The 21424-nt window shown below is 39.3% G+C and overlaps 1 protein-coding gene across 2 annotated transcripts; it reads right to left on the bottom strand.

Moving 5' to 3' along the window:
• Positions 1-220: 220 nt before the first annotated feature.
• On the bottom strand, positions 221-21214 carry LOC117299373 (glutamate carboxypeptidase 2-like). 2 transcript variants are annotated; one of them, XM_033782910.1, is made up of 18 exons: positions 20866-21214; positions 16324-16489; positions 15325-15471; positions 14014-14139; positions 13287-13467; positions 12352-12442; positions 11679-11777; positions 11228-11313; positions 10552-10671; positions 8362-8444; positions 8067-8130; positions 7637-7704; positions 7103-7197; positions 5164-5254; positions 4033-4291; positions 3110-3191; positions 2626-2718; positions 221-2072 (listed from the first exon to the last, which is right to left on the bottom strand). In XM_033782910.1, exons 1-18 carry the CDS (start codon positions 21105-21107, stop codon positions 1886-1888), a joined length of 2280 nt encoding a protein of 759 aa, XP_033638801.1. In that variant the 5' UTR covers positions 21108-21214; the 3' UTR covers positions 221-1885. The 2 variants fall into 2 exon arrangements, with proteins under 2 accessions (XP_033638801.1, XP_033638802.1); XM_033782911.1 differs by lacking the exon at positions 20866-21214 and adding an exon at positions 17181-17318.
• Between the last annotated feature and the right edge of the window lie 210 nt (positions 21215-21424).

Genomic DNA, 21424 nt, shown 5'->3' on the forward strand with positions numbered 1-21424 from the left:
TGAACCGAATAAAACATAAACTGTGTTTCTTTCTCTCCACGTTTTTGTTCACATTTTCCAAAAACTATCAGCGGCCCCATTTTTGTTTCTTTTGAAAAAGGTTTTGGTATGACCCAACAAAAAAATAGTGGAGGAGTTTTACATGTGTACATCCAAAAACAAAGGGAAGAAATAAACTTAATGTGCAAACTTTTACTTGAAAAGGAAAATAACAAAGCTGTTAAAATCGCACTATATTTTATTCAATATTTCAATCAAACTTCATAATTACATCTTATGATTACTTTATGTTTGAAACGAAGACTAAAAATTAGATACCTTTAATTATTTAAGGCATTACTTAATTTGTATATGAATTTTGCATAGATAGACACAATTAATCTCTGTAGTAGGCACTTTGGTCTAATTAACTTTTACCACAGTAATTTGTATTTAACAAAAAAGAAGAAAAAAAAAAGAAGAGGCCAACATGAAAATAATAAATACACTTTGATTGAGCCATCACCAACATTACTTTATGACCAATTACATCATGATTTCCTTTATAAAATAATTAACTAATTATTAAATGATAACAGAAAGTTTAAAAAGAGCCAAGGCATCAAAATGCTTTACATTTCTAAACTAAAGCAGAGTACAATTATCAAGAAACCTCAAAATACTTTTCAACAAACTTTCACTGCCATTATTTCCTGTATTTTCTTTCTACATTCCAGACAAGATAATTAACCCTCGGAACAAAACCCAGAAAGTTTGTCTTTAGTACAAGGGCCGACTTACATGCCTTTCATGTCATTTAAAAACACTTTGTGGAAGTCAGATTGAAGTAGAAAGAACATTGTACCCCCAATTCACACACAAGTTTAGAACAAGATTGTGGGTCTCTGCCCCATTATATACCTCTGATCTGCTGTGAGAGTGGATAGTTTTGAAGTCTTGAAAGTAAATAATTGTCGACTTTTTCAAACAATTAATAATCGCATCATTAACTATTACTTCTCTTATAATTAAAATTTCTAAATTCTAAAAATTATACTACGATAATCTGAATAAAGGATCTATATCAGAAATTTGTAAAAAAAAATTCCTTCAAAAATATATTGCTTGATCGGTTTGAGTTGATTCTGTGTGGAATATTTTAAGACTAAATTATAAACCTGTCTGTAACAATCTTTAACCCAAAACCATTTATTGAGAAACTCTCTATTTAACACGATAATGTTATAATGGAAGACAGGTCCGGCTGTGGCTCTTATAAAAGCCTCAATTTGAATACTGTTGTTTCACCCAAAAGCCACAAAGTGTAACCTTTTTATCCCCAATGGTGACTTAAGTCGCCTGAGCACAAGGACATTTGTGACAAAGTCGTAGTTTTAGTCAATGCCACCCTCCATACCATGCTTGCCACCACCAAGGAAAGAGAAAGATCTGATCATTTCAATGATCATCATCATCATCCTTCGTCCTAAGACGGAATAGTAGAAGTAGCTTTGATGAAGTGGTGCCAGGTTGCTTTGTCCCTCATGAGTTGTTGCGTCTCATTTGGATTGAGATTTGTGTCTCGGGTGATTGTGTCAGTGTAGCTCATTTTCCTCCTGCCGCGTTTTGGATGTCCGCCGGGAGGATTCTAGAAGACCAGATGCGATATAGGTTTTCAATGATAGTTGAAACAAAATACAGTTGTTAGGATGCAAGTACTTCAAATTGGAGTTGAAAGATCTGAAATACCAAACACCTACAGAGCGCCATATGGTTTGGTGCAAAAAGTGTTTTAGTTTTACAGAAAACACTAGGAAAACAAACTCCTTGAACTCCCCTCAACCAATAAATGAAACATTTGAAAATGTTTTGACACATCTCCTTCTGAAAGACGACCTTTGAACCTTTACGCCACTTCTAAGAGAATGCTTGATGCTGATTGGATAGTGAAGATAGCGATTGATAATTGCTTCTTGACGAGCTCCCATTTCTCAGGGTCAGGGTTGTTATCGATGTCAAACATAGAGTCCACGATTCCGGGGAATTTATCGCTGGCGTAGCTGTCTCGGCTGCTTGGTGCAAATACAATGTGCCTGGGATGAAGAACAAGGTACAATAAGTAGGATTTAAACTTTGCATGGTGGAAATACGATATAGTAACAGGCCTGTATGCTTCGTTTTTGAAAGGGCAAGGGCACCAAGGCATTTTCTCTTTGGGAAAGGGCACCCTATGAAGAAATTGTAAATTTCTACTGGAGCATTTCAAGGGCACCAAGGCAATGGCAAGGGGCAAAGGAGGCAATCGCTTCCATTGCCTCCGTGAAGTGTCAGGCCTGTAGTAAGGTTTGCGGTAATGACTATCTCTAAATGAGTTGGGGTTGTTCTGAAAATAACCTTTGATTCCTACTCAACGTTTCGATCAGTAGATTGTCTTTCTCAAGAAGATGATTAGAGCATACTGAACGAAACGTTGAGTTAAAACCAAAGGTTCTTTTCAGAACCACCCCAACTCATTTAGAGATAGTCATTACATGGTGTGGCCACAAACCTTTCCATAAGGTACATAAACTCAAAGTCAAATTCAATTTATATGTGACTTATTGGTAACTGTCGTCATAGAATCTAAAGAGTAAAGAGACGACTTACCTGACAAAAGGACGATCCGGCAGACCTTGGACGTCGATAAAAGCTCTCTCAAACATGTGCATTTGGTCGTTTAACATTCGTACCTGTAGAACACTAAATAAAAAACAAGAAAAAGAAACATGATTTGTGGTCCTTTGTAAAACGCTGTCACATTGTATCTTGTACATTGGTTGATCTACATATACATGGTCACTGGTGTTGGCTTTAAATTGTAAACTTTTCAGGCTATTTCAGCACAAATTTTCTGGTTTATTATGTAGACCAAAGAGAGCCACTTCTTCAAATCGGAGGCTTTTAGGGCTTTTTTTTCACTAAGCAGATACAAAAAAGTGTGAATTCCAAAAAAAGTCTAGACGATCATATGGATCCTATGATTATCTTGAAGTGCTACCACTAGGTTCCTTGGTTAATACTCAGTGGTGTAAGGGTAAAAACAATTTGTTATCATTTCCACTTGCAAAATCATCATCTATTAAATACGTACTCAGTCTTATCTGCTTCTTCAACTCTCAGTTGGAACGCATTGGCAGCTTCAGTCAACTTGTTTACAGCAGCCTGCATATCATCTGAACAAAATATCATAAGTCATTCATTACAACTTTTTCCATTTACAACTTTTAAGGATAGATTTTGGACAGCCAGGTGAGAGCAGACCTAACGGGTGAATTTCCGTTTTTCATGAAGTTTTTAGGCTGTATCTGATTTGGCAGCTATGGTTACAGTGACAAATGTTGTTAGGGGTGTTGCTAAGACCATCCAACACTCCAACCACGATGATGTGGAAATCTAGCCGTAGTTATAACTGGTAAGTATGCTGCCCCCTAATGTACCTAACGATCTCCCATTGAAACGCTTTAGGCCTATCACTGCTATCATTAGCGTAAACACTTTGCACTTGTGAAGTAAGACAAAACATCCAGCACACAGTTGTTTCCTTTCAGTTGCAGTCGAGAGCAAATAAGTCACCTGGTTATCAATGTCTTGAAGTTGCTGTGTCGTCATGATCAAAGCAGGCCTGTGGCTGTACATGGAATTATGAACTCTCACCCAGTTACAGCATGCATCACCCTCCCTCTGTATTATATCTATGGAGAGAACCTGCGCTACAGGTCTGCTTTAATCATAGAAACAGCCCCTTTAGAAAGTTTCTAGGTCTTAAAAATACTCACCGAATGAGATTTCTTCTTGAAAGGTTCAAAATGCCAAACTAAGCCTGCACTGAAAGAGCTCTGGGGTTGATTTCACAAAGAGTTAGGACTAGTCCGAACTTAGAACTAGTCCTAGGAGATTTAAAAAAAACTAAGGCTAGTCCTAAGTTGGGACCAGTAACTGGTCCCAACTCATGATAAGACTAGTCTAACTCTTTGTGAAATTCACCCCAGGAGTTTCTAGATCTTAAATACTCACTGAAAGAGATTCCTTCTTGAATGAGTCTCTGTCCGTAACTTCCTTCTCGAAGATTCTCATAATATTCCTTGACATATTCCGCGTAGAGCGCTACATCCATGGGCAGTACGATAGACTCCGCTAAGTTACGTGCAATCTCCGCAACAAGCTGAGTCATTGCTCGATGATATTTGAAACCAGGATCGTAGTATCGGTCGACTAACTTAAAGGTCTCGTAGACGGAGTGGTACATGGGGTAGCCAGAAATTGGGATACCATTCTACAAATAAAAAAAAACATTGAATAAGTAACTTGAAAAATAAATGTTGGTTTACCCATATACGCCTATGTGGGTTAACACTGTATACTCAGTACTTACCCGAGTTCTGTGAAAAAAAAATCACATGCATATTACTCGGGTGGGATTCGAACCCACAACCTTTGCAATTCCAGAGCAGTGTCACATCAACTAGACTACCGAGATCGCCCGGTGGCTAGAGGCAGTGGCTAAGTTGCAAAATGTTGCCAAAGTGAAATAATAACCTTTACGAAATTAGTAGACCTGGGGTCTTCCTTTCTTCCACCAAGGTAATACTTTATAAGCAGGACAGCTCTTTTCAGCACAAATTAGTATCTTGAATCCCAAAATCTACTCCGCTAGTTTGAATAACTATTCAGCATTCAATATTCATTTTGGATTTACCCATATATACACTGATATGTTTTAGCACTGTATACTCAGTTCTTTCTAGAGTTAAAACAAATCCACAGTGAGTCACTTGAAGGTGGGGTTGGATCCCTTGACATTTCCAATGCAAGAACCCCTTTTGGTGCCAGCCCCATCTGATACTTGCGATAAAAAAGGAAAACGCGCATTTGTGTAGTCTAATGTAGTGATCGATCGCAAATGGGATTTCTAGAAAAAAAACATTAGAGGATGGTGGCCCCTGAAGTGTCCCCTTCAAAGATAAAAGCATGACCACTGACGAACCCATTTCCCAAACAAAATTATTATCATAATGTCATCAGTTGAATACATCTTTTGATCCGTACTCAATTTATGTTTTAAGCCCTTTCGATGTCTCTGTACAGTAGTGCTTGACAGTAAGCCTATGGAGGTTGAATTATTAATATTACAATAATAATGAGTACCTGATCGTAGGTGTAGGTTAAATCAATTGCCGAGATGCCAAGAATCTGAAGGAATGGTGCATAGTCGCTTCCTGACCCTAGAGTTCCAATACTGGAAGGAGGAAGAGGAAGGGGTCAAGAAAGAAAATGTTATTAGTCGTTGGGAAGTTTGTTTGTAACTAATAGTACCTTAAGAATTTGAAGGAATGGTACATAGTCGCTTCCTGACCCTAGAGTTCCAATACTGGAAGGAGGAAGAGGAAGGGGTCAAGAAAGAAAATGTTATTAGTCGTTGGGAAGTTTGTTTGTAACTAATAGTACCTTAAGAATCTGAAGGAATGGTGCATAGTCGCTTCCTGACCCTAGAGTTCCAATACTGGAAGGAGGAAGAGGAAGGGGTCAAGAAAGAAAATGTTATTAGTCGTTGGGAAGTTTGTTTGTAACTAATAGTACCTTAAGAATCTGAAGGAATGGTGCATAGTCGCTTCCTGACCCTAGAGTTCCAATACTGGAAGGAGGAAGAGGAAGGGGTCAAGAAAGAAAATGTTATTAGTCGTTGGGAAGTTTGTTTGTAACTAATAGTACCTTAAGAATCTGAAGGAATGGTACATAGTCGCTTCCTGACCCTAGAGTTCCAATACTGGAAGGAGGAAGAGGAAGGGGTCAAGAAAGAAAATGTTATTAGTCGTTGGGAAGTTTGTTTGTAACTAATAGTACCTTAAGAATCTGAAGGAATGGTACATAGTCGCTTCCTGACCCTAGAGTTCCAATACTGGAAGGAGGAAGAGGAAGGGGTCAAGAAAGAAAATGTTATTAGTCGTTGGGAAGTTTGTTTGTAACTAATAGTACCTTAAGAATCTGAAGGAATGGTACATAGTCGCTTCCTGACCCAAGAGTTCCAATACTGGAAGGAGGAAGAGGAAGGGGTCAAGAAAGGAAATGTTATTAGTCGTCGGGAAGTTTGTTGGTAAATCAATACCTTCTGATTAACTTACTTAACCAAGGATGTAAGGGCCTTGTCACACTAGGCAACTTTTACAGGCAACTTGGAAGCAACCATTTACAGTGCATGCTACAGGACCACTTTGGTAGGGCACAAGTCTTTTTTTAAACATTGTCTTACGATCAACAAGGAAAGTACATGAAGATTGAAATGTGACTGCTTTTCCCTCTTGGAGATTGCCTGGAACTGGTTGCAGTGTAAATCAACAAGGAAAGTAAATCAACAAGGAAAGTACATGAAGATTGAAATGTGACTGCTTTTCCCTCTTGGAGATTGCCTGGAACTGGTTGCAGTGTAAATCAACAAGGAAAGTAAATCAACAAGGAAAGTACATGAAGATTGAAATGTGACTGCTTTTCCCTCTTGGAGATTGCCTGGAACTGGTTGCAGTGTAAATTGCCTGGTGTGACATGGCCTTAAAGGCGTAGGTCCTGTGTGTTGTGTAACACAGAAGAACCAAGTACACTTATCGATAAGAGAAAGGGTTAGCCCAGGTGTTCCTGGTTTGATTGGCAGAATATTGCACTACAGCAACTTGTAAACCAATACATGGTGCTATGAAAAAGGAGGTCTCATGTTTCAAACATAGCCCCACATACCTTAAAGGACAATACTGATCGTTGAAGCGCCTTGAGTGTCACTGAGTGAGATATGAGCTGTGATCGTTGAAGCCACTATTATTATTATAATTATTATTATTATTAGAGAGTGACTTACTGAGGATGTCCATCTTTGTTATTATTAGAGAGTGACTTACTGAGGATGTCCATCTTTGTTATTATTAGAGAGTGACTTACTGAGGATGTCCATCTTTGTTATTATTAGAGAGTGACTTACTGAGGATGTCCATCTTTGTTATTATTAGAGAGTGACTTACTGAGGATGTCCATCTTTGTTATTATTAGAGAGTGACTTACTGAGGATGTCCATCTTTGTTATTATTAGAGAGTGACTTACTGAGGATGTCCATCTTTGGTATTTCCCTTTAGGTCTCTCTCTTTCCACGTGTCATAAACCGTCTGACGACTTCCTTCTGGGTTAGGATCCGGGATCTAAAAACAAAAAATGTAATCAATAGTTTAAAAAAGGTGTTTCTTAATTATAAAAGAGGAGTGTCATGACAAGGTAGGGTACTTTTCTAATAAGACCCTTCAAAGCATGCTGCCTCAGATCTCACCAGAGATCACATACAGGCGGATTGGCATGTTAGGGCATTGCTGCAGGCACCCTGAGCTACCTGTAAGCCGTCTGGTGCTGTTGGAATCGCCTCATGGTGGGGGGGGGGGGTGAAGCTGACGGGAAGAGGGAGGTTGAGCTATGTCGGTGTCCTGAGGAGAGATGCTGGGGCAGAGACCACAACAGACTAGGCTGCCTGCATAAAGGAAGATGTGGGGCGACATGATTGATTGATTAGGGCACCAGTTGAGCAAGACACCTAATGATAATTAGGGCACCAGTTGAGCAAGACACTTAATGATAATTGCTTCTTACCTTCATAGCAGCCTTGTAGATGGTGCTGTACAGGTTTGGTGTTCCAGCAATCTCAACCACATATGTACCTATGAAGATTCAAAAACAGTTAAAAGATGTTAAAATTGCATCAGGACTACAAAATATTCAATGTAATTGACCCATACACACAATAATTTTGCTATGAGGTATCGCACAAATCAGAAGGCTGGACGCCCATGTTGAATAGGTACCTAGACGCAGACAGTGTGAAGGTGTGCAGGGGTAACTGTAAACAAAAAACTTGGGGCCTCCCCAGGGCTATATTCAACAGGAAAGAGAGATCCAGTATAACAAAAAGGTTTGTTGTAACTTATTCATGTACATAATTTGGACACACCTACTCTTCTCGTTTTGCTCTAAAAAGAACATTGAGCATAGTTATCCAGATCCAGAACAATTAGTGACGTACCTGACACAGCAATATCTAAGTTCAGATAAGAGATGGCCCTCGCTCCAAGCTTCTGAGCATATTCCTGGAAAAGAAATCAGATCAGACAATAAAAATTGACACTTCACAAACAGAAAATGCTTTCCTGCTCCTAGTCTGCTGTTAAAAAAAAAATGGGTAAACAATATTATATCCAGATTCAATTATTAGATCAATTAAATCCCAGGTATTTGCAAAAGTGTAATTGGAAACAATTGATTTGATAATAATCACGAAAAAAAAAACTCGGAGAAAAGATACAGAGAAATGTTGTTACCTCGACCCATTCATTTGATCCGATAATTCCATGCTCCTCAGCTCCCCAACTGCCAAACATGATGGTACGCCTTGGTCTCCAACCTAAAACCAACACAAATCTCTTCAATACTAATAATAATGCAGTCTTGTAAAGTGCCGGCATTCACCCAAAGGTACTCATGGCGCTCATGATACAAAAAAAAGACAAACAGTTCAAAAGACGAGAACAAAAGCATGTATAATGAACATCACTGGTAAATATTTACTTTAAACAGGTCAGTTTTGAGAGCAGCTGTTAATGATGATGTTGTATCAAGAGTCCTGTAGTGGTACGGAAAACTATTCCATACTTTTGTGCAGTAACTATGAATGTTTTAGTGCTTAGCATAAACTGAACTTTACTAAACATGGTTTGAACTGACGACCATCCTTGCTGAGAGTGTTTGGGTGTTTCAGTGCTAATGATGTGAGTGTCGTCAATCAAGAGACTTTATAGCAGATGTTTCAGTGCTAAGCATGAACTGAACTTTACTAAGCATGGTTTGAACTGACGACCATCCTTGCTGAGAGTGTTTAGGTGTTTCAGTGCTAATGATGTGAGTGTCGTCGATCAAGAGACTTTAAGCAGATGTTTCAGTGCTAAGCATGAACTGAACTTTACTAAGCATGGTTTGAACTGACGACCATCCTTGCTGAGAGTGTTTTGGTGTTTCAGTGCTAATGATGTGAGTGTCATCGATCAAGAGACTTTAAGCAGATGTTCAGTGCTAAGCATGAACTGAACTTTACTAAGCATGGTTTGAAATGACGACCATCCTTGCTGAGAGTGTTTGGGTGTTTCAGTGCTAATGATGTGAGTGTCGTCGATCAAAAGACATTATAGCAGATGTTTCAGTGCTAAGCATGAACTGAACTTTACTAAGCATGGTTTGAACTGACGACCATCCTTGCTGAGAGTGTTTGGGTGTTTCAGTGCTAATGATGTGAGTGTCGTCGATCAAAAGACATTATAGCAGATGTTTCAGTGCTAAGCATGAACTGAACTTTACTAAGCATGGTTTGAACTGACGACCATCCTTGCTGAGAGAGTTTGGGTGTTTCAGTGCTAATGATGCGAGTGTCGTCGATCAAGAGCCTTTATAGCAGATGTTTCAGTGCTAAGCATGAACTAATTTTTACTAAGCATGATTTGAACGGCTGATCATCATTTTTGTGAGTGTTTTAGTGCTAAGCATGAACTGAACTTTACTAAGCATGGTTTGAACTGACGACCATCCTTGCTGAGAGTGTTTAGGTGTTTCAGTGCTAATGATGTGAGTGTCGTCGATCAAGAGACTTTAAGCAGATGTTTCAGTGCTAAGCATGAACTGAACTTTACTAAGCATGGTTTGAACTGACGACCATCCTTGCTGAGAGTGTTTTGGTGTTTCAGTGCTAATGATGTGAGTGTCATCGATCAAGAGACTTTAAGCAGATGTTCAGTGCTAAGCATGAACTGAACTTTACTAAGCATGGTTTGAAATGACGACCATCCTTGCTGAGAGTGTTTGGGTGTTTCAGTGCTAATGATGTGAGTGTCGTCGATCAAAAGACATTATAGCAGATGTTTCAGTGCTAAGCATGAACTGAACTTTACTAAGCATGGTTTGAACTGACGACCATCCTTGCTGAGAGTGTTTGGGTGTTTCAGTGCTAATGATGTGAGTGTCGTCGATCAAAAGACATTATAGCAGATGTTTCAGTGCTAAGCATGAACTGAACTTTACTAAGCATGGTTTGAACTGACGACCATCCTTGCTGAGAGAGTTTGGGTGTTTCAGTGCTAATGATGCGAGTGTCGTCGATCAAGAGCCTTTATAGCAGATGTTTCAGTGCTAAGCATGAACTAATTTTTACTAAGCATGATTTGAACGGCTGATCATCATTTTTGTGAGTGTTTTAGTGCTAAGCATGAACTGAACTTTACTAAAGCATGATTTGAACTGACCATCCCTTTCGTAAGTGTTTGTGTCAGTGTGTACTAGCATGAGTTGGTTTACTAAGCATGATTTGAACTGACCATCCTTGCAAAAAGTGCTTGGGTGTTTCAGTGCTAAGCATGAATTGGTTCTTACTAAGCATGATTTGAACTGAACATCCTTGTTGTGAGTGTTTGGGTGTTTCAGTGCTAAGCATGAATTGATTCTTACTAAGCATGATTTGAACTGACCATCTTTAATAAGAGAGCCCAAGACTCTGCTTATTTCCATGAGGCAGGCTGTACCGCTAGAAGGATCAATGGCTCCGTACCCCCAGGCATCACGATGGTTACCGATAATCACATAACGATCTGAAATAACAAATATAGTTATTACTCTATGAAACTTTGCATAGTGGGAGTATAATCTAGTGAGGTTGGCAGTAGGAATATGTATACATCTTTGAAGTAGTATTTGGTTCTGAAAAGAACTGTTGGTTGATAACTCAGAGTTTGGATCAGTATGCTCTTTAGGAAGATTTGGTGAGAAAGCTTAGAGTAGCCAGGGGTCACACACAATTGTGTATGATACAGCCTGGGAAGTGGCAGTCTGGGGATCACCTTAAGAGGATGCTACTTTTAGAAGAAACAACGTTTTAGCACCGACGTGACGAGTGACAGAAACAAAAGGCTCAGTCAAGAATTAATGGTAACAATTAACAGGTAAAGCCTGGTTCAAACTTCCTGCGAATGTGAAGCTAATTTGACCTGAATTTGAAGTAACAACTCTCCTTTCGCAGCAAATGTTTCGCAAAAGTTGAGCACAGTTCAACTGCTGCGAATTATTCGTTGCGAATATGTGACGTCAACATTGGTATCGCATTCGCATTTGCAGGAAGTATGAACTGGGCTTAACAACAATGTGTACCTGGTTCCACACTGCCTCTGATTGATCCTATGGTGTTATATCCATCGGCCATTCTATTCGTAGTGTAGATCTTCATAGCTACTTTCCTACAAAGAAAAACAAATACACAAGTAGATATTTGGTTTGCGGTAACACCATGCATGTATCTACTTGCCAGGTAGAGTAGAGTAGATTTATCGGATGTTCGGGAGACTTCTCCGTTCTGAAACGAACTGTCCTGCTTTTTTTAACTACTTACCGGGCAGAAGGTATAGAAAGTTCTACTACCTAATAGAATCGTAATTAGAGCAATACTGCAAAGTCAGTTCTGGAATTGGTCTTAACATTGCAACTAGCTTGCTCTAGTCATCGTCAGAAGATTGTTTTTTAAAGGAATAACAACTTAACAAAATGCTTGACTGAATCTATACATAAAGTATTGTTAAGTATCCATGTTATGTTTTTGACTTACTTGTTTTGGTTGACAGCATTGAATCCTGGTCCATACCTAAAGACCACACCAGTTAAATTTCCTGCCCAGTCTTCCGTTGTCTCATTACCGCCCATTATACTGTTGGATAAAAACAAAAAGGAAACTAGACAGTAAGTCTTTGTACCGACGATGATCTGATAATATTGATAGTGACATAATGTCAACCTTTAATCAATTCCAGCCAATCTCAGGGAAATAAACATTCATACTTCAATACGCACATAATTCTCTCTGATTGTAGAAGACTTTCTTAGATTCAAATACTTTTTGTGAAAAATTATCTCTTCCTCAAATACTACTTTATTTCAGAGAGAGCCGTTTCTCACGATGTTTTTTACTATCAATAATAATAATAATAAATAAAACCAGCTCTTATATAGCGCAATCGTTGCTCTTCGTTGCTCATTACCAAAAAGTTGTTACGCTAACACAAATTTTGAGTAAGTACCAAAAGTGTCCAGCTGTTGATTTCACCAAACTCTTCCTAACTTAGGATTAATCTTTGGACTAATCTTAGGACTTAGGACGAGTCCCAGCCTGCACTGTAGCATGCAAACCTTAAGATTAATCCTAAGTTAGCACCCGTTACTTGTTACTCGTCCTAACTTGAGATAGAATTTATGCTAGCATTTGGTGAAATCAACTCCTTTACCTCAGAAATTGAGCAGCATCATTGTATCCAATGGGATGAACAGGAATCTTGGGTAGAGTGGCATTAACAATCGGGAGACGGTAAGCAGAATCTGTTTAGCAGAAATAAACATCAAGGATTGAAATTAAATTTTAATTCCATTTCATTTATTAAAGGAACACGTTGCCTTGGATCGGACGAGTTGGTCTATAAAAAGCCTTTGTAATTGTTTGTATATAATGCATTTGGTTGGAAAGATGTTTTAAAAGTAGAATACAATGATCCGCACAAATTTGCCTTGAACTTGCGTGGTCGGCCATTTATGGGAGTCAAAAATTTGACTCCCATAAATGGCGAACCGTGTAGTCGACAAGGTAAAAGGAAAACCGTACAATTTCGGGGCATGCTTGTGTGGATCATTGTATTCTACTTTTACAACATCTTTCTACCCATAATATGCATTTAATAACAAACGGCTACAAACGCTTTTCAAAGACCAAGTTGACCAATCCAAAGCAACGTGTTCCTTTAATAATTATCTGGTTGTCTTGGGTTCAAATCCCAATGAGGACCATTTGATTTCTCTCTCAGTCCATGTCTGGTTATTTCACTTATATATGGTGACACCATACAAAATCGTACATTGTGTTTGTTTTGATTGAAGGACATAATAAGTTAAAGGTGACCATGTATTTTCAAATGTTTTAATTTTAACGAACGCACACTAAACACCCCGCAAGTGCTCTATGAGTGGGAAGGCATGGACAAGAGTTCAATGATTCTCAGTCAGGTAGTGAAAACCCAAACCACACAGCATGAAATTAGGTTCCACTCTTACAAATAGCGGGATATCCACGGGTCAGAGGGTCACCGATACCAATCATAAGAGAACCTCTTTGTGTCCCAGTACCAGGGAGGTATATACCACTATGAATGAGGTTGGGTTTGAATCTTACCAATAGCAGGATATCCACGGGTCAGAGGGTCACCGATACCGATCATAAGAGAACCTCGTTGTGTCCCAGTACCAGGTAGGTATATTCCATCTGGGTAGACCGCAGCTCCGGGAACTGCGTAGTCCGAGGGGTCACTGTATAAAATCATCCCAATACAACCAGCACGCTCTGCATTCGCAGCCTGTCGGAAGGAAAACTTACTTTTAGGACAAGTTTTCTTAACCTTTAACAAGATTTTCACATGGTGTTACCGCAAACCTCACCTAATTTTCCAACATAGCACCTAGACTCTGGAACTCACTTCCGGAATACCTCTCAAACCTCACCTAATTTTCCAACATAGCACCTAGACTCTGGAACTCACTTCCGGAATACCTCTCACATACACAACATCACTCTCGTCCAGCAGAAACTTAAAACACACTTGTTCATGCTTGATTTCCAACATCTTGACAATACTTTAACTTAATCCTTAATTTGTTCCAGACCAGCGCCTTTGAATGTTTTCAGTAAAGTGCCCCTTATAAATGCTGTAGTTTATTATTATTATTTATACTCCCACCATGCAAAGTTTCAAATCCAAACACATTACTGTAATGCATACAAAGCAGTCTGGTTCCGTTCAAACCAACAAACACATTACTGTAATGCATACAAAGCAGTCTGGTTCTGTTCAAACCAACAAACACATTACTGTAATGCACGAATAGTCTAGTATCCATCTCACCTTGTCTCCCCTGTAAAGCTTTGCATAGCGAGCAATGCAGATTTTTCCAGAGACGTCGATTTTAAGAACTCTTTCTAAATCCTGGAAATCTTCCACTCTGCCGTAGTTAACATACACAAGATCTCCCTGAAAACATTACGGAACAAGAAATATTGTAAAAGTAAGAGTCGTTTGGTCAACCCAAAGTGCCCTGCTTGTGGAACGGGTCACTTAGGGACTGGCATCAGGTGCATGACGTCACCACGAGAGGGTGAGTGATCGTTCGATTAGCTCTTGTCAGGGGCTCACTCGGGGAAGCTAATCGGACGCACCCATTTATATTGGTTTCTTATATAGTGTGCATATCCCTATCTCAGTGACGCTCAGCGCACTTTATAGTATGTGGAACTTTATTTGAATTATGAGACCTACTCCTTTTAAAAACATTTCGCACCATGAAATGGTTTTAGAGTATAAGTAAGTAAGGTTTACAGTAAAACCATGTAAAAATTTTAGTGAGTAGTGGTGGCTCAGAGAAGAGCCGATTTCTGATCGACGTTTCGAGCAGTGTGCTCTGACCGTCTTCTTGAGAATGCCGAGTTTTGTTTTTGTTAAATTAAATTTTGGGGGTTGGACAAAGAAAACTTGACTAGAGTGGAGACTTGAACCTGAGACCTCTGGATTGACTACTCGGTGCTCTACCTACCTGAGCAGACGAGCTATCTATCTAGCCCTAATGTAAACAGTCTCCTTTCTCTGTCATTCGGCCGAGACTTCTGGATTGACTACTCGGTGCTCTACCTACCTGAGCAGACGAGCTATCTATCTAGCCCTAATGTAAACAGTCTCCTTTCTCTGTCATTCGGCCGAGACTTCTGGATTGACTACTCGGTGCTCTACCTACCTGAGCAGACGAGCTATCTATCTAGCCCTAATGTAAACAGTCTCCTTTCTCTGTCATTCGGCCGAGACTTCTGGATTGACTACTCGGTGCTCTACCTACCTGAGCAGACGAGCTATCTATCTAGCCCTAATGTAAACAGTCTCCTTTCTCTGTCATTCGGCCGAGACTTCTGGATTGACTACTCGGTGCTCTACCTACCTGAGCAGACGAGCTATCTATCTAGCCCTAATGTAAACAGTCTCCTTTCTCTGTCATTCGGCCGAGACTTCTGGATTGAATACTCGGTGCTCTACCTACCTGAGCAGACGAGCTATCTATCTAGCCCTAATGTAAACAGTCTCCTTTCTCTGTCATTCGGCCGAGACTTCTGGATTGACTACTCGGTGCTCTACCTATCTATCTAGCCCTAATGTAAACAGTTACTTTACCTCTATTTCACCGCTTGCCGAGTATGCGTTGAACGGAGCCAAAATGTCTGGATCTTCCATTGGAGTGTCTGTATCTGGGTCTAGAGGAGGTTCTCTTAACTGAGTTGTAAACTCAACAGGACCTCCTGAAGATGTCAATAGTTCAATCTACAGACAGCAAGAAGGAAGTGATGTTAGTAAGTATTGAATGGAGCTAAGATGTCTGGATCTTCCATTGGGGTGTCTGTATCTGGGTCTAAAGGAGGTTCTCTTAACTGAGTTGTAAACTCAACAGGACCTCCAGAAGATGCCAATAGTTCAATCTACAGACAGTAATAAGAAGGAAAGAATGGTGTTAGTAAGCATTGAATGGAGCTAAGATGTCTGGATCTTTCTTGGTAGTTATGGCTTCTGTTGCCCTGGTCTTTGCCGTGGTGTCCCATAGACAATATGAAATGCCCAATGGGTACACCCAGGGCTGGAAAAATAGAAAATGGCCTTGCCTGCGTGGCATTAGGCATGGTACAGGTGCATGCTGGTCTAGCTAGCAATCAAGTTGGATCACTAGCTAGACCAGCATGCACCTCACAGTTGGCGATTGGGCAAATTGGTATTGGAAAAAGGTCATAAATAGCACCCACTGTTGTCATACCTCTTCAATTTCGCAGCCTTAACCCTTTGCTTCAATCTCCAGTATTATTAAAACTCTCACCCACTGTTTTTATTGACACCTTGGGTTCCCCTGGGTTTAAAGCAATTGTTGGAGTGTCTACAAAAATCTCTACAAAATCTTCAAATTCCTTGACTTGATGATTGTCACAGTGAGGATTTAAAAAAAATTAAAATGTTTGAACAAACTTTGAACTGATTCTGTTCTGTGGAGCGTCATCCTTATGTTGGGATACACCACGTGAGAATACTGGTCTGTGGCAATTACAAACATGTTAAAGGAATTTGGGTAACAGCAATGATTATTGTAACAGCTAGGGTTTCGAAATAATTAATCATGTTTTAACTAACCCTGTTTTGGTCAGTATCCTCTATCACTGGTGGATAAGAAAGCAGGACATTATAGCTGACCACTTCAGCCTTGTCCAGTCCTTGGTCCATCCAGGAATCTCGTACCCATTCTGCCTGCTCAAGACTGACCGGGCTGCCAGCTACGTGGGATTTGGATGTCAGATATCTGCAGCCAAAAACACAGAAAATAAATAATAAGGTTAATTAATACCTACTTCGGACTGACCACATACGTGTTTTAGAGGATATTTGCTGAGTGCAGGGGCCTCGAAAAATGACCAACGGCCGCACCCACACAGTATACAGTAATTTTCGAATTTTCAACCTGGGTCTTTCGCTCGGGAATCTGGTAAGTTTTTGTGCCTTTTCTTCAAATTATTTCCTCAATGGTGTTTTGAGTGATATTGCAGGATTCATTAGACATTGAGGATCAAGTTCGTGTTTCTAGAATTTGTGTAATGATTTTTAAAAGTGGTAAAAATTTAGCAAATCTGCTGACTAGCTGTCGAAATTGTACGTTTTTAACCATTTCGCCCTGCACACATTGCGTCTGCTTCGTTTTTCGTAACCCTCCGGCTACGTGGTCGGCAGGAGGGTTACGTTATCGCAACTAACTGCCACCATGACAAAACATCTTTGTCAGATTTCTTCAGCTTTTGCCAAGAAGACATCACATAGATTAGTAGTCTCATACTAATGTGTCAGTGACACTGCCACTGTACTCTGCACAGTAACAGTGCACATGGGTGTATTGCGTGCGTGACTAGCACTAGGCAAACAGAAACAAGTCAACTCGGCAACATTTTGTTTTACTTCGTTGACGAAAAAACAGCAAAGAATAGTTAGTTATAAATTACCAAGGGTCTTCAGCAGTCACTACAGTACTATGGTGGTGAGTAGTGGTAGGTTCCCCCATGGTTCGTTTGTGTGCTGGAACAGGATAAGTTGAGAAATAAAGTTTGTTTTTGGTGTTTTACACTTTTTGGACTAGGCACTTTTTGTGCATTGGCCGATTATGACCACTTGAGGGCGCTATGTCTGATGTGCGCGAGCTTCACTTGTCCCCGCCCCTCTCTCGGAGGTAGGGGGGTGGTCATGGGGATCATGACTGAAGATGTTTACAACGGCCGAACCCATAACCATAAACAAATAATAATTATTATTATTATGAAACTGTGTAGTACAAATTTCTTCCGATAGCGCCCTCTTTTCAATCCAATCCTCAGCCCATGTTAACTTCCAATATTGGGGGACATAATTCCCTGGCACCTATTTTTTGGTAGACGAAGGCCTAGGGAATAATTAGTGCTAATTATTGAAACGGCAAAAGTATGTTTATTAGACATTTTAATTAGCACAAAGAACAGGACAACCGGAGGTCATAGCTCACATGGCCTTATTTTGTGTAAAATAACACCAGACCTCACCATGGAACCTCCATCACACACTGAGCCGCTGGTGGTCCCGGTTCCCAACGCACTGCAAACAACTCGACCCATCTGAGACCCAAATTTCATAGAGCTGCTAAGCAAAACAATTTGCTAAGCATGAATTTTTTCTTTAATAAAAACAGGATTACCATTAAATTTCCATTTGTTGCATACTGCTTGTTACTAATATTCAGCTGCTGTTTGCTTATCCTGAAAATCACGTGGAAATTTTGTTGGTAATCTTGTTTTTATCAACTTAAGGCAAAAATTTCATGCTAAGCAAATCTTTGGGCTTAGCAGTTCTATAAAATTGGGCCCTGGGATGACGACGAGGCAACTTATAGCAATGAACGATGTGGGTCTCAGACAATACTATGCCAGTGGGTCTCAGACAATACTATGCCAACAAACTCCTCATTATTATAGCTCAAGACATTGTCATAAGAATCATATCAACAAAATCCGAGGTCATGCGCACGTTTTATTACGAAAAAAGAACGGCCATCGTCCAATGATCTGCCTCCTTTGTTTGCCTCAATGAGGGCGCTTTTTGGCCTCAGCGTGTGACGTCATGTAAGGGGTTCGTCAAGAATGCCTATACAAAAGCGTTCTGATCTCGCTATCCGGTCCGTAGGCATAACGAATGTGTTAAGCGTCTCTGAGCTTAAGTTGAACAGAAAATAATTATTTGCTGTATTTATTAAAAACATCATATCAGAAAATATTTTAACTATCATAAGTAGGCCCCTATATCATTATCAACAATGACCAGAAACTTAAAGCCTATTATTTCTAGTAATCAAACAACAACTACCGATAGAGTGCCTACGCTTTGATATCAGCTAAAACACGCGGCTGTACGTCCATTGTTGCAACCGAAACACAACACTTATCTTTATATCATCCTGTCTACTATAATTATTGAGGATTAAGAATGATAACAGTAGCCTGGGCGGAGTAGTTTTGGGTTAAAGTCCATCATTATGATCATTCTAGTGATAACTCGTTCTTTCTGTCCGAATCTCTGTGAAACAATGGCAATAAGGATACCTTTGTAACCGAGATGGGTTTTCGATCTAGATGAGGCTTTACTAATTTGGGGTTTTATACACCGATGTGTGCTAGCACTGTTTACAAGCATCAAAACATAATACTCGGGTGGGTTGCGAACCTTGGTATTCTAGAGCAGATGTCTTACCAAAAATGTTGGATATAGCTCGTTTCTTATAATACAAAATAAAGTGCAACAAGCAACTATAACACTTGTGAATACGCTTTGTCAATATTGTTGGTAGGAGTGTTGGCCCTGAACAGATTTGGTGTATACATGGTCTCTGACTCGACGTTTCGAACAGTATGCTCTGCTTGTCTTCAGTAGATAAAATAATTTGAATTATATTTCACTTCACAAAACGAAGTTACAAGCTTACGGTATACACATGAAGAATTGAACTCGAGTCATGATTTACTGCTCGATGCTGAATTTGAGTTTTCATCTGACCCATTTTAGAACAACGCCAAAACTTTACGATGATCAATATTGACTGAAGCTCCTTGCAATAAAAAATATAAAATAAAAAAACACACACACCAGGTCGTGCCCGGCACAACACTAGACACACACACCTCAAAAGCATGAGTATTTCATGTCAAGGGGTTAGATATTTATATAATGGTGTTTTTGATAACGAAATGTTTTCACGACTTCAATTTTGTTTGGTTTGTTCCCCTTATACCATATTGGCGGTCGCTGTAACCTCATATAAGTTCTTCAAACAGAAAAAAGCACACACCGTAGGCCTATAGATGTTGATCCAAAATGTTTGGAACTAAAATTTTCTGAAAGAGAATAACATGTAAAGGAGAGTGGAATAATTGAAACCACATTAATTGAAAACAGAATAGCTCTCAAAAGCTGAGTGCCGACATCATCAGTGAAGGAATTTACACTGGGCGTTGGGTCGTCTACTGAATGCGTTTTATAGGTTTTATGCAAGAGTTTCACGAATAAACTCAAACATGCCGTAAATAGTAAAATTTCAGTATTTTTTTTAAATTTGTACCAGCAATTTCACACCAAAATAACCTTCATTCAAACATTAATTTTTGTTCACTGAAAGCCTTTTGCATTTCGTGCTAAACGTATTCAAAAGATCGACCCAGACTTCCAGTGCGCTTGAAGATCGTGGTGTATAATATTATTCAAAAAGTTGTGTGACTATTATTGAGCCAGACGAGCTCTGTATATAGGATTCTTTACAAGAAAATGGTGTCAAGCTGAAAGGGGATATTGAGATAAACAACTTTCTGAACAACACACTGAATGAGGGCAGCAGCTCAATGAACCATAAGAGCAGAAGTAGGCCATACTATAGTTGTTCACACACGGGGTGTTGAATGTCGCACTGGAAAACATATAGTGGCACACTGATAAGCATCCTCACGACACGACCCTTTCAAATAAAGGAAACTTCCCTTTGAAATTACTACACTCTTATTTAATTACTCAATAAAGCTATACAGTTATCTATATGGAAAGATTAAACAGTAAGAAGGTATTGTACTATTGCCAAACAATTCAACCCTTAATAACATTTCGATGAAGCCCTCAGAAAGAAAAACTAGAATAAGCAGCTATACAGTTATCTATATGGAAAGATTAAACAGTAAGAAGGTATTGTACTATTGCCAAACAATTCAACCCTTAATAACATTTCGATGAAGCCCTCAGAAAGAAAAACTAGAATAAGCAGCTCGGTACGGAGTTTATTATAGTTAAACAAACTTTTTGAATTATTGTAAAAAAGCTGAATTAAAAAACTTTTTGAATTATTGTCAAAAGAAGAATTTATTCGTTTTGTATAAAATAAATGTTATTTCTTAAGGAATCAACCGACACCGTCGGCCCCGAAGTGGTACTCCTCGTACCCTTGGAGCAATTGTATTGTTCCATACGTAATATTCATCTGACTATAGATATTTTCATAATATTGACCATACCCTATACCGTAGAGGGGTATGGTCAAAATTTGAAAATATCTAAATGCGATAATCATGAGAAAGTCCTTCTTCTTAAAATAATATTAAAGAAATAAAAACATTATTAACTCACATGAGGTTTTCTCTGATTTTATCCGGGTCTATGCCATTGATAATCCTTTGAGCAATCCCGGAGTCCGGTTCCTTAACCGCGTCTTGGTAGCTCTTGGGTGCCGTAGATTCACCAGTTGAAGGTACCTCTTCACCAGCTGCTGCTGGGGCAGTCACGTAATGTCCGAATAAAATCCCAATCCCAAGTCCTACTGCTAGGACAACTACCGCAGCTATTCCAACAAGTGTTCTGCTCTGTGCCATTTTTATTTTATGTTGATTTCTAGCTTGTAGGCTAAGCGTGGACTGACTGCATGAGGTATTCAACCTCCTGCTGCTAAACTAACTCAGTTATTTTATACGCAGTTGTAAACACACGTCATGAATATCTAATGCGGACCATACGGTTTTGAGAATAGTACGATGGCCTCTAGTTGCCAACTAATTCTAAAGCCCGTCCAGCAATACAAAAGTCAAGAACATTACAATAGTGTCCGTCATTAAACTATGAATTAATTTGTTCTTTATTTACATTTTTATAAAAAAAATTTAAGTCGTAAAATATCATCGGACGGTTTATT

Source organism: Asterias rubens, chromosome 14 (assembly GCF_902459465.1).
Source record: "Asterias rubens chromosome 14, eAstRub1.3, whole genome shotgun sequence".
In the NCBI taxonomy this organism is placed as follows: Eukaryota; Metazoa; Echinodermata; class Asteroidea; order Forcipulatida; family Asteriidae; genus Asterias; species Asterias rubens.